This window comes from Marmota flaviventris, chromosome Y (genome assembly GCF_047511675.1).
Source record: "Marmota flaviventris isolate mMarFla1 chromosome Y, mMarFla1.hap1, whole genome shotgun sequence".
NCBI lineage: Eukaryota > Metazoa > Chordata > Mammalia > Rodentia > Sciuridae > Marmota > Marmota flaviventris.
The window spans coordinates 13488383-13504716 of NC_092519.1; the positions used below are offsets into that span (position 1 = coordinate 13488383).

The 16334-nt window shown below is 37.0% G+C and overlaps 1 protein-coding gene across 2 annotated transcripts; it reads left to right on the forward strand.

Annotated features, from left to right (window-relative positions):
• The first annotated feature begins 2038 nt into the window (after positions 1–2038).
• Positions 2039–15626, forward strand: LOC139703469 (ATP-dependent RNA helicase DDX3X-like). Of its 2 annotated transcripts, none has more exons than XM_071606941.1 (17): positions 2039–2280; positions 5321–5387; positions 6033–6080; positions 8555–8684; positions 9021–9170; positions 9251–9350; positions 9536–9671; positions 10048–10133; positions 10309–10407; positions 10637–10797; positions 11162–11306; positions 11432–11576; positions 11743–11924; positions 12161–12278; positions 12383–12536; positions 12882–13018; positions 13210–15626. In XM_071606941.1, the coding sequence occupies exons 1-17, from the start codon at positions 2236–2238 to the stop codon at positions 13287–13289; spliced, it is 1983 nt and encodes a 660-aa protein (XP_071463042.1). In that variant the 5' UTR covers positions 2039–2235; the 3' UTR covers positions 13290–15626. The 2 variants fall into 2 exon arrangements, with proteins under 2 accessions (XP_071463042.1, XP_071463043.1); XM_071606942.1 differs by lacking the exon at positions 2039–2280 and adding an exon at positions 2954–3022.
• The last annotated feature ends 708 nt before the right edge of the window (positions 15627–16334 follow it).

A 16334-nucleotide genomic window follows, 5' to 3' on the forward strand; every position in this document is an offset into this window, starting at 1 on the left:
GTTACTGTTAAGCAGAACAGTTCAGGAGCAGCAGAGCTAGTAAAACATTGTGATTCTCTAGCAAGAGAGTTCCTCTGTTGGTAGGAACTATGTGCCTGAGATCAAGATTGAAGCTGATAAGATTCTTTTGCAGAGCGCTCTCATGGAGGGCACTACTACAGCATCTAGGCATCCTGCACATTTGCACAGGAACATTTTTATACACCAGGCATGCCACAGCCATGAGGTCATCAGAGACCCCAGTCTTGGACATTGCTCTCCACAATAACAGATGTCCCATAATGCAGAAATCATTTATATGGGTGAAAATCCTTTTCTCAAGCTCTAAACCTAGACGTGTGTTATATAAAAACACAAAGTATTTCTTAATAGTTTCTACACACAGGAAGCTTTCCAGGCATACAAGTACTGTATAATGCAAGGTAAACCTGGATAGTTTTCCCTACTTTGGAAAATTATACCACTAACTGAAATACTATTCAGGCACCTGTGTTGTGGATATAACCTATTTTGCAGCTGAATGGATAAGTGCAGTTCTGTGGCCTCTATGGTAATTATTTACATATTAAAACATTATTACAAATCATTTAGCTATTTTTTAGGTTTTCGAGGGGGAAATGTGCATCAGTGAATTTAACTTATGTTACTATTTTACTATCAGAATGGTAAAGAAAAATGTTAATAAAACTATTAGCTAATCTAGCTAGCACATTTTAAGCAAACTAGAAAAGCAACTTCAGGAAATTCACGTTTCAGTCATATTTGGCTATTTTAATTTCAAAACTGGAAAAACAGACGTGAAAAATGTTTGGAGGTATTTACAATGCAGCACCGGATCCTCCAAAGAATGATGCCAAACCTCATGATGCATTAAACATTATGAAGAATGATGCATTCAAAGCTCTTAATTTCTCTATAGTTAAGAGAAGGGTTGTAAGAACCACATACATTCTGATGATCACTTAAAGCCTGGGACCTACAGGTCAATACATTTTTTTCTAGATCAGTAGGACAAGAGTATTTACAGATGTGAGCCGCGCGAAGCCATGCCTTCCACTCCAGAAGCCCATTTCTTGTATTTCTACCCATCCCAGTTGCCTGGGGTCATTCCGAAACGAGTTTGACAAACGTGTCTCAGTTCCATAAGCAAGCTGAAATAGTCGAGATTCTCGTGCACTATCGGGCTGTCAATGTCTCAGGGCTGGTGGACTTTAGGGATGGTGCTGTACACCTTGGCAACCAGCCAGAATAAGTTGGACAATTTACAAGGCATCTTAAAGTAGGTGGCCTAAGGACCCGCTGAGGTCACCAGGAAAATACGCCTACACCGGCGTCACTCACGTTAACATAATTTCATTGTTTCTTCACTGCAGGAGGCGGTGGCCTCGCCTGCTAGCAGCGCTCAAGCGCCGCTAGGAAACACTCGAGATCTCGGGCCGGGAACAACTTAAATCACTCAAACCGGGAAGCATCGGCTGCTAGCACGTACTGCAAACTCCCCGTTTTCACCCACCAGATCACTATCCACCTTCTGCAGTATTCCTACCCACCTCTTTTGCGTCTCCAGCTAGAAGATTCAAGCCATTGTTACTACCCCGCGAAATGGACACTGCGCCCGACACCTGTGGTCACTTGACCCTAAGTCCTTTTGGCTTCAGGTTTTTTTCCCACTAGTTCCGACTTCGGTGACGTTTCCAAAAGGAAGAAGATAATACGGAGAAATTTTACAAAACTTCGGATTGGCGAAAGTGAACTTGACAAGAAAGCGTTTAGGGGAAAAAAAAAAAAGCAGGGAACGAGGGGTTGCGTGGGGGGAGGAGGAGGGAAGTGGCACGTTGCCACTATGCGTAAAACCACCAATCTGGAGAAAGGCTGAAGTTTCACTAGTTCCCCGAATTTCGAGCTTTGGTAGGAGAAGGGGGGAGGGCGGGGTGGGGGGGAGAAGATCTCGCGATCTCTGTGCATTGGACGAGAGTAAAAAGAAGATACCGCGAGGTTATGACTAAACGAACGCAAGCTAGCGAAGCGGAAGTAACGGTAGCAATAAAGGGGTTGGTGGTGTGCGGAACGAGGTGCACGCACGTCCTGCGTGTTGACGTAAAGCCATCGGAGTAGGTATATTACGGGTGTAGCGAAGCTGTGTACTTCAGAGCTGTAGTTCCCTGTGAGAGGTTAAATAGGAGGGTGTAATTACGTCTGCTGTGGGAGATCCCGAGTTCTCGGTTTTCTTCAGGGATGAGTCATGTGGCGGTGGAAAATACGCTTGGGCTGGACCAGCAGGTGAGCTGAAATGACTTAATGAGGCTGCTTTTTTAGACTTACTACTTTTGGTTTAATTTGGCTTACAGCGTAGTGCTGACGACTTTTTATTTTTTTCCCGGGTTCTAGTTTTTCGGGGTGATGGGAACGGGAGAAGAAGCGATTTAAAACATGGGTAAGGACTGTAACGGTAATGTTGATTGTTACTGGTACTGGCCTGAGGTATTGTACCCTGTCGCGTGTAATGGCAGCTTGTGTCGTTGCAAGCGCGAGACCTCAGAAACGCGCAGGTGCGAGTTTTGACTAGTTTGTGATAGTGTTGTTGCGCAGAACGCGGCCTTTTTTTGTCCTGAAAGGTTTGGCTTTCACTGGGTGACTGATTTGGACGATTCTGTGTCGTTGGTGCGTAAGCGGAAAAAGAACTAAGGCCTGCCACAGAATGTAGTGGCGGGAGGAGGGGCCTTCGCTTGTGAAATGGCGATGGCCTTTGTGTAGGGTAGCACAGTTGGGCGGTTCTTTTGACCTTTTGTAGGCTTGATTGGTGGGGTAAGGTAAAATCTGTAACAAAAGTTTAAAGAATTGGGTATCTGGTGTTTAATAATTATTCTCCGGTGGTCCCCATCTAGTTGCCTTAAATAATGATGAGGCCTCATTTCCGGAGTGGAAAGTTTTGTGACGCACAAGAGCCGGAAGGGAATAGTAGGAGGGGAGGGAAGAATGGCCGCCTCGTGCTTCTCTTGATCGGTGCCTGGGAATAATGGAGGTTGGACGCCAGCGGGTAGACATCTGGGTTGTTAGGGAATCGAATGTAGTATGTGTTCTTAGGTTAAGGGTCGGCCTGAGGGAAGAACATCTGGTCACTGTAATCAACTCTCTGCATGGCAGTTTTGTTAATATTGTATGTCTGAGGAGGACCTTGAAATCGGTGACTAGCCAGAGCCTACACTTTTTAAAGTAGAATAGCTATTCTTTTGAGGTATTGGTGGTGGCGCGGAAGCGCTGTTTTCGTGTCTAGAAGGTTCTTGTTCCTGTAATTTTGTTCGGAGCGGCCCTTAAGTTATTTGGACAGTTTAAAGTTTTGTCTCCCGATTCAGTCAATGCTGATTGATTTTTTTAAGTTGTAATGATTGTATGTAATGTGAGGGAATTGATCTCATCTTTGGGGAGGGGTGTTTGTTTTTGGTTTTTGTTATTTTGTCTTTTGGCGGGGGGGGGGGGTGTGGTACCGGGGATTCCGGCACTCGACCACTAAGCAACGTCATCCCCGGCCCGATTTTGTATATTATTTAGACATAGGGTCTGGTTGTGTTGCTCATTGCTCACCAACGCTGAGGCTGGGTTCGAATCTCCTGCCTGAGCCTCCTGAGCCATTGAGATTACAGGTGTGCGCCACCATGCTGGGCTGGTGTGTGATGTTGGATTGAACCCGAGGCCTTTTTGCGTGGGAGACAAGCATTCTACCGACTGAGCTATATCCCCAGCCCCAAGGGAGTATAAATCTTGATTAACGATTTCCAGAGTCTCTAGAATAAATCGACTTGGGAATTTTCTAATGTTTAAGTGTAATTTCTTGGTGATGCACGTAACTTTTCGAATGTAGGTTGAACTCAGGCACTCAACCTCTGAGCCACATCCCCAGCCCTATTTTGGTATTTTATTCTGAGACAGGGTCTCACTGAGTTGCTCAGTGCTTCGCTGTTCCTGAGACTGGCTTTGAACTCGAGATCCTCCTACCTTAGCCTCCCTGTTGCTGGGATTACAAGCATATGCCACTTAGCGGCTTGAACTTTTAATACAGCACTTACGTGCTATAGGAAATGACCTGTGCAAATAGGTGCTGTTGTAATTTCTTTGTATGGATTATTTTGTATATAGTTTTTCTCTTCGAACCAGTTTTGAGTAAGGCATTATTAATTCATTAAAGGCAAATAAGCTTTATTCTGCTTTGAAATTTGTCAGTGTAAAGAGAAGTTGAAATTAAACAGGGCCTAACGTTTTTTTAAAAGCATGTGTCAGGGATTTTTGTTTGTTTGTTTTGTTTTTTGTTCTTGAGTTATTGTTTGTTTGCTTTTGGCTCCGGGGATTGAACTCAGGGGTACTCGACCACTGAGCCACATCCCCAGCCCCATTTTGTATTTTAGAGACAGTGTCTCACTAAGTTGCACCTCCCCGTTGCTGAGGCTGGCTTTGAACTCGCCATCCTCCTACCTCAGCCTCCCTTGTCTCTGGGATTACAGGTGTGCGCCCACCGCGCTGGCTCAGAATGTAAAGTTTTAAATAACTGCAGTCACCACATTGTTGTTGGTTGGTTTATTTTTCGTGCTTAGGAATTCCAAATTGAAAGTAATTCCTTTTCTGTGTGAAGAAATTACGGAATCCTCAAATTGCCCTAATGTGGACTCTTCCCCCCCCCCCCTTTAAAATAATACCAAGTAGAAAGCTGGCGCCTGCCTGTAATCCCAGTAGCTCTGGATGCTGAGGCAGTAGGATCGCAAATTCAAAGCTACCCTCAGGGGCTGGGGTCATAGCTCAGTTAGTAGAGTGCTTGCCTCCCATAAACAAGGCCCTGGGTTCAATCCCCAGTACCACAAAACGAAGCAAGCCAGCCTCAGCAGTAGCAAGGCACTAAACAACTCTGTGAGATACCTTGTCTCTGAATAAAATATGAAATAGGGCTGGGAATGTGGCTCAGAGGTTGAGTTGCCCCTGAGTTCAAAATCGTGTACCAAAAAAATGACAATATCAAGTAGAAACAGCCGGTTTAATTCCTCAGAAAGAATCAAAATAAATTATAATTGCTGAGAAATTAAGTTAATATTCTGATGAATTAAGTGCTTTTACAATTGAAAATAGACATTTTTTTTTTAGATGAAGCCACTTGCCATCATTAAACTTTGTAGATTTCAGAATGTTCTTCAAACCTTAGGAGGCAGACTTACATAGTAAATAGTGTAGGATCAGAACTGAAATGTAGGACTTCTGGTTTGCAATTGTGACAATGATTTTTTTTATCTTAATTTTTGGTATGTAAATGTGTGAGACATAAACATTTCTTTTTCAGTTTGCTGGTTTAGACCTGAACTCCTCTGATAATCAGGGTGGAGGAGGAAGTACAGCAAGCAGTAGCAGTAAGTAAATTTTTAAAAATATAGTATTTATATCAGAAATTTCTGTTAACCAATTTCAAATTTAATTTTATACTTTAAATTTTTATTGTATTAAATGTGAATTATTGTGGCACATCTGAATGACAAAGAGTGATTCTTTCAGGCTTAAAACAGTTAAGTATTACTAATGTAATACACATGTTTTAGAAAATTTATGTCTCAATTATAAAGAGGGTAGAGTATGTTCTTCCTCTCCTGAATTGTAATAAACCAATTACAGAAGTTGTATACTTATAAGCTATACGCTGCAACCTAAATTTACCACAGTGAAACCCGAGATGTAGTGATAAAACTAAGTTCTGATCTTTGGGGGTCACATTAAATTCAACAACATTCCTTTGAAAATAGTGGGAGGTTTTTTGTTTAATCATTTGCTTGCTTACCCATCAACTAGTCTGTTGACTTATTTTAGAAATTTTAAAATTAAAATATGTAATTTTATCAAATAATTTTTTTCCCTAGTTTTATGTATGATGTGTGATTATGTATGGTGTTCATATGTCCAGGTAAAACTTTAAGCACCATTCAGGGTAATTGATATTTCCATAAAAAGTTATATCTTGGAGATTATAAAGGGCTTTCAATAGTAGTTTTCTCTTTTTTTAGAAGGGCGCTATATACCTCCTCATTTAAGAAACAAAGAAGCATCTAAAGGTAGGTGATTACGAAATTTTCTGGATCTTTTGCTCTTAGAAGATACCCAGAACATAGAGGAAAACAAAATTACTTAAGAAATTTCTTTTTTTGTACTTGTTAGATCAGTCCTGTATTCAGAAACTAGAACTTCCTATCTTTGGAAATGTCCCTTAATTTTTATTTTCTTTTGACAGACTTTAAGCTCAAAGACTCTATGGACAGTTTTCATCACTCTATTATTTAATCTATTTGTAAACATAATAACACTGTTTGGAATGTGTAATTTTAGGACCCGTCCTAGTATGAAAAACAAACTTTATGATGCTATAATGAAAGTGCAGGTTTTGCAAAGTAGCTAATAGTTGGAGCATTATAATTTGGCCACACTCAGGTTAGATAGATTTGCCAGTTCTTAGCTCTTTGCCTGAACAATTTCTTTTTGAAAGACTTTTTTTTTAATGTCTTAAAAACTTGTATTATGAACTTTGTCCTATAGACAGATACATACAAAAAAATATTGTGGGAGTGATAGTCTTGAGTAGCAAATAATCAGAAGGGGTGATCTGAAATTGGAGGGAATGCAAAATATTAAAGTTGAAAGAAAGAAGATTGTGATAGAAGGTCAGGGGTAGAATACTGAGAGGTTAGAGAAGACAATTAACCTATGTCTGGGTTTCCTTTCTATTGCATTATACATGTCTTTATATTGTTTAATCAGAAGATTACTTAACTAATGATATTTGTTTTATTTTCACAATGACTGCAGAATTTTTTTCATTATGGGTATTCTTTATTGTTTAGGATTTATCTGGCTGGAATTGCATCCCAGGAACATTAAGTACTTTAAAAGGAGTGGCAGTATTTTAGAACTTATAGTAAAAGAAACCATAAATATTTCTTTGAAACTATAAAATGCATGATTAAGTTTAAGCTTTCAACTAGTTGAGCTTTTTGTTTGTTTTGCCATGAGTTTATGTTTTATTATCTGTCTCCATGGAAATTAGTCAGCAATAAGGTTGATTTCTGTTTTATTTCCAAGTGTACCTGCTTCTCATCAACTTTATAAAGGTGATACAGTATTGTTGGACTCTTAGAATTTGACAGTTCATGAATATAGCCTGGTAACCATTATACCACCTACTATTTCTGTTAAATTGAAATAGCCACGTTATGCCTCACTGTGAAATTAACTTTTGAAAAAACTTCAGTTGGATTAAGAAATGTTAGTAGGGTGCTTTTGTGAGTTATAAGTTTTCTAATGTAGTATTCCTTGGTGGAAAAATCTGATTTGCTCTTGATGTTAAGCTATCCTTTGCCTGCAGTTAAATTTTATAATTCAGTGTACATTTTTTAACCGGACTGCTTATGCATTTATAAAGGCCACCTAACAGTCTAATAGAGCAGAGCTGATCACATTGAAATTCCTCATTTGATCTATTTTTTTCGATGTTACTAAATGAAGCCAGATTGTTTTTTACGTTGATGTTAAAATTTCCAGGTTCTTTCAGTGAACGTGTACCAAAGTACTTGGAATCATCAAGTTCATTTTTCACCATTACACACACACACACAAAATGGGCGAAATTCTCTTTACTGTTACATCAAACAGATTATTTCTGGTTGGTTATATATCTAAAGCTTTTTTCCAGGTAACTGTTCCTGAGCTAACATTTGGTTAGCTGGAACTGTCCCAAAATATGAATTATAGATTCGGTGTATTATGTTTAAAACAGCATTAGTACAGCATTTCTGGCTTTTTTATCTAGTTAGCTTTAGCCTGTCCCCCTGTGAGCTTAAAAGATTTAATAGAGGTATTTGAAGTCACGTGGGGATGGGGAGGGCACACTCTGGAGATACAACTCACTTTACCACTGAGCCATATCTCTAACCCTTTTTTAAATTTTGAGAGAGGGACTTGCTAATGTTTCTTAGATTTCTTTTCTTTGCTAAATGTTGCTGAGGCTGGCTTTGAAATGGTGCCTACAGCTATGAGCCACCACACCAAAACCTGTAATACGGGTAGGAGGTAACAGGATTGAACTCAAACATGGAGCCCCAACCCCAGCCCTGAAATCACTCTTAATAGATAAGCCTAGTTTTAAAATAAGTTTTAAAGCTTGCCAAAGTCTTAAAAAATAATTGATTAAACTCATGTTTTAGGTGCATAAAATTTACACTTTGTAAATGCAAACTGAAATATTTGTAGGGATGCTATAATAACAGCACTAGTGTAATAGTAGTGTTAAATGTGAGTTGTTAGTCTCTTAGAAGTTACATTCACTTAGAACATTATTTAACCATGAAATTACTTCGGTTAATATAACAATTTCTGGAGGACAAGAGAATTTAAGATGGTAAAAATTGTGGGACCCCTGACCTTTGATCCCACAAGGATCAGAGAAAGGAAGGCTGTGTCCATGAAGAGCTATATATTTGGGAAAATGGAAATCATAAAATATTGTTATTTTCTAATATTAGTATTTTTCTTGAAGGATACTATGATAAGAACAGTTCAGGGTGGAGTTGTAGTAAAGATAAGGATGCATACAGCAGTTTTGGGTCTCGTGATTCAAGAGGAAAGCCAAGTTATTTCAGTGAACGTGGAAGTGGATCAAGAGGAAGGTAAAATTTTTTTTTTTTTTTTTTTAACTAATGTAAACATAAAGTAGTTACCCAGGAATCTTAATTTGATTCATTTTTTCAAAGAACCTAATAGTTGTGTTTAGTCCTATGTGAAGTCTTATTTCAGCAGTGAATTTCACAAAACTATTAATTTTTTTCAAGTGAAGATATAGTTTCATATTAGCAGTGGTTAGCTAGAGGGCTTTATTTTACAAAAGATGACCTGAGTTGTAAGTTTTGACATACCTAAGGGAACTTATATTCAATAATTTAACTACTAGTACAAATACTTCTCTTGAGTGATAAATGTGCTCATACTGTGCTCATACTGTTCAGATTTGATGACCGAGGACGGAGTGACTATAATGGTATGGGCAGTCGTGGTGACAGAACTGGGTTTGGCAAATTTGAGCGAAGTCGTTGGTGTGATAAATCAGATGAAGATAATTGGTCAAAACCACTTCCACCAAGTGAACGCTTAGAACAGTAAGTTTTTGAAATGTATGCTAATTGTCATGAAACTCATTACATGCTGTAACATTTATGTGATAACAATTTGATTTTAGGGAACTCTTCTCTGGAGGTAACACTGGGATTAACTTTGAGAAATATGATGATATACCAGTAGAGGCAACAGGCAATAACTGCCCTCCACATATTGAAAGTGTAAGTTTTTTTGTTTGAGTTTAAATAGGTTATGAAAAATTATACGTTGATGGTTACCACTCTGTAGATGTGTAAAGCATATGAAAAGCATAAATGGTGGCTTTCTTATATTAGTATATTTAAAAATGTAGTAGGTATAGTGTTGCTGGTTGTATTTGATTGACCTGGTTGGATTTCTTTAACAGTTCAGTGATATTGAAATGGGAGAAATTATCATGGGGAACATTGAGCTTACCCGTTACACTCGTCCTACTCCAGTGCAAAAACATGCTATTCCTATTATCAAAGAAAAAAGAGACTTAATGGCTTGTGCTCAAACAGGTAAGCTTACTTGATTAAAGCATTAATGTCTAAATTGGACTTGATCTTTTATGGGAAGTATTTTATATGAAGAAGCCCAAGTCCTTTGTTTAGTATGATTTTGAGATAAGTGAAGATTGGTAAGATATATCTTTTTCTCTTAACATTTCTGAGATTGTAAGATGAAACTACTTTTTTTAATCAGGCCATCTTTTTTTGCCTATAGCAAATTGTTAGTAGTGCTACAGCAGAGATTTTTTTTTTTTTTTTTTTTTTTTTTGTAGTGGCAGAAAGATAAAGTGTAATAGGAAATGTTAAGTCATAAACTGGTAAACTAAAAAAAAATGTAAATACAGCCATAATATTAACAATTAATAAGTCAGTGTTTTCTTAACAGGATCTGGAAAAACTGCAGCATTTCTTCTACCCATCTTAAGTCAGATATATACAGATGGTCCAGGAGAGGCCTTGAAGGCCGTGAAGGTAGTCTTTTTTATAAAATAATGAATTTATGCTTAAAAAAAGTTTTGTAAATAGTTGTGGAACTCTCTAAGCAAAAACCATTTTTAGGTGTCATTAAAATTACAGGGAATTTTACTCTGATGAAGTAGAGCTAAAGTTTGGGGACTTAAAGTTGAAAGCTATACTACTGTCTTAGGAAAACGGAAGATATGGGCGTCGCAAACAATACCCAATTTCCTTGGTGTTAGCCCCAACAAGAGAATTGGCTGTACAGATCTACGAGGAAGCCAGAAAAGTGAGTTTGTATTTTAGTTAATTATTGCCTTTTTCATCAATTCTAATGATATATTTTTTTTTTTTAAATACTTATTTATTAGTTTTCGGCGGACACAACATCTTTGTTTGTATGTGGTGCTGAGGATCGAACCCGGGCCGCACGCACGCCAGGCGAGCGCAATACAGCTTGAGCCACATCCCAGCCCCTCTAATGATATTTTTATGACTAATGAATTTTTTGCTTATAGTTTTCATATAGGTCTAGAGTTCGTCCTTGTGTAGTTTATGGTGGTGCTGATATTGGTCAGCAGATTCGGGACTTAGAACGTGGATGCCATTTGTTAGTAGCCACTCCAGGACGTCTAGTGGATATGATGGAAAGAGGAAAAATTGGATTAGACTTCTGCAAGTATGTTAACTTTTATAAATTGGGGTAGTCTGTTACGATAGACAAAAAATAACTAAGGTTTAAAATTAGAGCTTAGAAAGTATGTTTTAATTAGCACAGTGAGATCTCCCACACACACTTGGATTAGACCCAGAAATGTTCTATTACTGAACCTATATATCTAGTCCTTTTATTTCTCAATTTGAAATAGAATCTTGCTAAGTTACTGTGAGGTTCACCTGAAACCTGCCTGGGTACATTCAGATGTGTGCCCTGGTCCCTGGCTGTTGGCATAGTTAATTTTAGACACAACATTTACTCAATGTCTTTTCAGCAGAGGCAAAAAAATTATTTTTCACATCAACTGAATTATTTTCATTAATAGGTATTTAGTGTTGGATGAAGCTGATAGGATGCTAGATATGGGATTCGAACCTCAAATACGTCGTATAGTTGAACAAGATACTATGCCACCAAAGGGTGTTCGCCACACTATGATGTTTAGTGCTACTTTTCCTAAGGAGATACAGGTACTGTTTGAAGCTGCATTTATTTTTCTTAATAGAATATTAGCATTTCTGGATTTTGTAATTTATGTTTAGAATGGATACATATATATATATATATATATATATATTTTTTTTTTTTTTTTCAGATGCTTGCCCGTGACTTCTTGGATGAATATATCTTCCTGGCTGTAGGCAGAGTAGGCTCTACTTCTGAGAACATCACACAGAAAGTGGTTTGGGTAGAAGAGGCAGACAAACGGTCATTTCTACTTGATCTCTTAAATGCAACAGGTGAAATTATGAATCCTAGCATCAGCTAGGTAAAAGGAGAGTCTCTTTGGCTCTTCTGATAGTACTTGCACCTCTTTTTAAGTAAATACAAGAATTAAACTATTTAATATTTGGCATAAGCATTGATGTCCAGCCTATTAGTAAACAGAACCTTCCTATTTTTCAGGCAAGAATTCACTGACTTTAGTGTTTGTGGAGACCAAAAAGGGTGCAGATTCACTAGAGGATTTCTTATACCACGAAGGATATGCATGTACCAGTATTCATGGAGACCGATCTCAGAGAGATAGAGAAGAGGCCCTTCATCAGTTTCGCTCAGGGAAAAGCCCTATTCTAGTAGCTACAGCTGTGCGTATACTTCATTTTCTAGTTTATAGTTTGAATACTGCTTTCTTTCGAGGGGAGAGCACTCTACCACATCCCAGCCTTATTGTGCATTTTGTTTAAAGACAGGGCCTCATGTTGAGTTGCATAATCCCTTGCTTTTGCTAAGGCTGGCTTTGCCTCAGCCTTCCTAGCTGCTGGGATAACAGGCCTATGCCACCTTGTCAGCTGCTTTCTTTTAAATGAATATTATTTTTCAGGTGGCAGCAAGAGGTCTAGACATTTCAAATGTGAAACATGTAATCAATTTTGATTTGCCAAGTGATATTGAAGAATATGTACACCGCATTGGCCGTACAGGACGTGTTGGAAACCTTGGTAAGGTGTTCGTTTGAATTTTTTCTTTTTTATGTAACTTTAATTTTCTACAGAAAGTTAATTTATAAGACATAGCCTTCAGGTACTTATTTTAAATTCTTTAGGCCTTGCCACCTCATTCTTTAATGAAAGAAATGTAAATATCACAAAGGATTTGTTGGATCTTCTTGTGGAAGCTAAACAAGAAGTGCCATCTTGGTTGGAGAATATGGCTTATGAACACCATTACAAAGGTAGCAGTCGTGGACGCTCAAAGAGGTACACATTATTTGGGATCTTTATTCCTTGTTTGAAGGCCAAAGGATTGAGTTAATTGATCCATTCTGTTTTAGTTATAAGGCTATGGGACATAATGCGTTAAGATGTTAACCTTAAACTTAAATAAATAATTCAACAACCAGAATATTTTGGAAAGTTATAAAAGTTAATATGACGCAAAGTGTCAGCTCTTCAGTGCTTAGGCTTTTGGAAATACCCATCAAAGAATAATCATCACACATAGTAGGGCTTAATTTAAAAAAAAACAAATTGAAAACAGGAGTTGGTATTTTAACTGAATTTCATCCTCATAGGCCACCACATGTTATTTTTTTCTTACAACAGTAGATTCAGTGGAGGATTTGGTGCCAGAGACTACCGACAAAGTAGTGGATCCAGCAATTCTGGTTTTAGTAGTAATCGCGCAAGCAACAGCTGCAGTGGTGGAGGTGGTCATGGCAGTAACAGAGGATTTGGTGGAGGTAACTAAATTTTGGGGGGCGGGGTCTTTTTCCCCCCCTTAGTCACCTTTTTAAAAGCATAATTTATTAGGGAAATTGTAATTTCCAAAGAATTAAATCTAACATTTGATTTTCTTCAAAGTACTTGAGGCAAAAGGGAAAGGTACTAACAGTGGATGACTTAATTTCTCTCTTTAAACATTTCTTGATAGGTGGCTATGGAGGCTTCTACAATAGTGATGGATATGGAGGAAATTATAACTCCCAGGGGGTTGACTGGTGGGGCAACTGAATCTGCTTTGCAGCAAAGTCACCCTTTCATACAAGCTAATATGGAAACCACATGTAACTTAGCCAGACTATATCGTGTAGCTTCAAGAACTTTGCAGTACATTACCAGCTGTGATTCTCCTGAAAATTCCAAGGGAGCTCAAAGTCAAAAGAAGAAAGGAACAACCAGCAGCCCTATTCAGAAGTTGGTTTGAAGATCTAGTTGCTATAGTTTGGATTAACTCCCCTCCTGCTTAGTCCCTCCCCAAATTGCATTTATAATTTTATGACTGAGGATCATTTGTTAATGTACTGTGGCTTTAACTTTAGACAACTTATTATTTTGATGTCCTGTTGACTCAATAATGCTCAAGATATCAATTCTTTTGACAAATAAATTTACTGAACTTGGGCTACAATCAAACCTTGGCACACGGGTGTGATACAACTTAACAGGAATCATCAGTTCATGCATACATGTAATGATAAAGAAAAAAATTACATAGTAGTAGCCTGTTAATGATATTTCCATCTTTGCAGACTGGGGGGAAGAAACATGAAAATATAATTAGTTTCTAATGTGGCAAACTGTACTAAGTTAAAGTTGTGACTTGCTCACTCTATCCTGGATAGGCACTTGGAACCTTAAACTCTTTTAAGAAGCCATTCCAGGCATTATCAGAAGTGTTGTATGAATACACCCAAATGTTTTTGAAAGCACTCTTTTGAAAGTTAACATTTAATACACAATTCCTTATTTAATGTTTAGACAGTTATTAATTTTAAGTTAGGCATCTGTGGGCATATGATTACAGGAAAAGTTTAAAGGTTTGTTTGGAGGGTTCATTTAATTATATTCTTTAATGCCTGCCATAAATAAAATTGAGATGGTAGAATGGCTGACCATGTCAATGACCAATCCTCATTACCGGCTTTGTTGGATTCTGGTCTTTAACGCATGCTAGTGTTGATGTTTTTTGGTCAAGAGCGTGTGAACAGAAAGGATTATGCAGCAGGCTTTATTTTAATACAGATTCATATTTCTCTATTAACAGCTGCATTGAAACAAACGTTAAAATGGCTTACACTTGTAGACTTTGTAAATCGTAGAATAACAAACTGAAATCCTTGAGATCTCACAGGTTGGAAATATGTACTAAACTGCACAAGGTGTTAATTCTTTATAGTGCAGTTTCAGTTATTTTTTTAGTTGCATAGGTTTCCATTATATTTATAATCTCTTTATGCTAAATTTGGCCAAAGATGTTGTCCACTTCTAAAAATGCCTCTCCCACATAGAATTTTGTGGCCAGAATGGAGAGTGACCTTTAAGAAAAGTATATCTTGAAAGTGGCATAAGAAGTTGGTAAAAATTTCTTAAAGTGCAATAGATTTTCAAGTGTATTGTGCCTTGTTCTAAAACTACTGTAGTAGGTGCACTTGATAGTATTAAGGACATTTGTTACGGTGCTATTTCAATTAATATAGGTGTAGACTCTTGTACATTTTGCCCATAACTTTTTACAAAGTACTTATTTTATTGCACATTCAGAGAATTTTATATATATGTCTTCTGTGCGAGTCCTTAAACTTCCAATCTTATTTTGTCTCTTGGAGATTGTTGAAAGCAGCTTGTCAAGAACTAGATTCTAAAATTTTATTTGGGACCATAGAATGATAGATGAGAAGAAAACTATTTGCACATGACAGACTTTAGATAACTTTTTGCTGCTAGTTTGTGTAATATTTATTGAACATTTTGACAAATATTTATTTTTGTAAGCCTAAAAGTGATTCTTTGAAAGTTTAAAGAAACTTGACCAAAAGACAATACAAAAACACTGGCAATTGAATGTTGAATGTCACCATGTGTGAAATAATAATATATTTCGGGGTAGTGTGAGCTTTTCATGTTAAGTCCTATTAAACTTGAGTCAAATTAACCAGATCTGGCATTTGCAATGTAGCTATAATTTTCTGACAAAATTGGCAATGTGAGATGAAAATATGCCAAGGTTTTGATACTTGTCTTAAAGATATTAATGAAAACACTTTTAAACACTGATTCTCAAAAAGTTCTCTTGAGTTTTGTTTGTATTGGTTTTAAGTGATTGTCTGGCATATTTGCAATCTTCAAACATGTGGTTATCTTTGTGTATTGCCATAATCAGTGACTCTTACATTCAGTTTTGTCAGCCAGCATATTTTCAGTAAATAAGAATAGATTTAACTTGCTGAATGTAAATATTGAACTTCAAGTCACTGTAAATTTAGTAACTGCTTATTGTATTAGTTCTAGATGCTAGCACTGCATGTGCTGTGTTATTCTGATTTTACTAAAATAAAAAATTGAACACAATCTTTTGGCTTTCAGTTGTGGCTTAATGTAAGGTAAAAGTGAACTCCCCTGAAAAAATGGAAAAATCATTTCTTAGTTAAGAGAGTTATTTGTGAGACTTTATGAAGTTACTTGTATTCCTTAACTATTTCAAGAATGTATGAAGTCTGTTTAAGCTTAGAGTGTAGAGAAACAGGATTTTTGTTAAAAATTATGAAAATCTGAAAGGCCTAAATATGGCGTATGTCATGTGATTTTTCTCTGTTATAAATATTTTGATATAAAGAATGGCTGAGCTAAGAATGAATTGATCGGGAAATAATAATAATAATAAGAGTTTATATGTTCTACATTTTAGAATAGGTCCTCGAAAATTTTCCAGAATATTCTGTTTTTATATACTTGTCAGTTTATATAGTTTACTTTTTGCCCCTTGTTCTTATTAGAATTACTTAGTTTATTGCACATTTTCATAATCAGCTAGTTGTTTATTTTAAATTGTATTTCCCTGAAAACCTAGTGATTAACAACTCAGCCTGGAGTTTGGCTTTATTAGTTAAGAGCATACTGAAATACTGATAGTCTGTGGGTAGTGAATTGAATTAATAAAATATTGATAATTCTTTAAACTAGACTATCCACTCTTGATGTTTGAGTATCGGTAAATAACAGGTAGAACTCTTTAATATTTTGCAGATTTAACAGCTGTCTGGTCAGATAGTTAACCAA

Coding starts and splice junctions, on each gene's coding strand:
- LOC139703469 (XM_071606941.1), top strand. CDS start 2,236: ATGAGTCATGTGGCGGTGGAAAATACGCTTGGGCTGGACCAGCAG. Junction 10,134..10,308: donor AGGCCTTGAAGGCCGTGAAG/GTAGTCTTTTTT, acceptor CTACTGTCTTAG/GAAAACGGAAGATATGGGCG. Junction 10,408..10,636: donor TCTACGAGGAAGCCAGAAAA/GTGAGTTTGTAT, acceptor TTTTGCTTATAG/TTTTCATATAGGTCTAGAGT.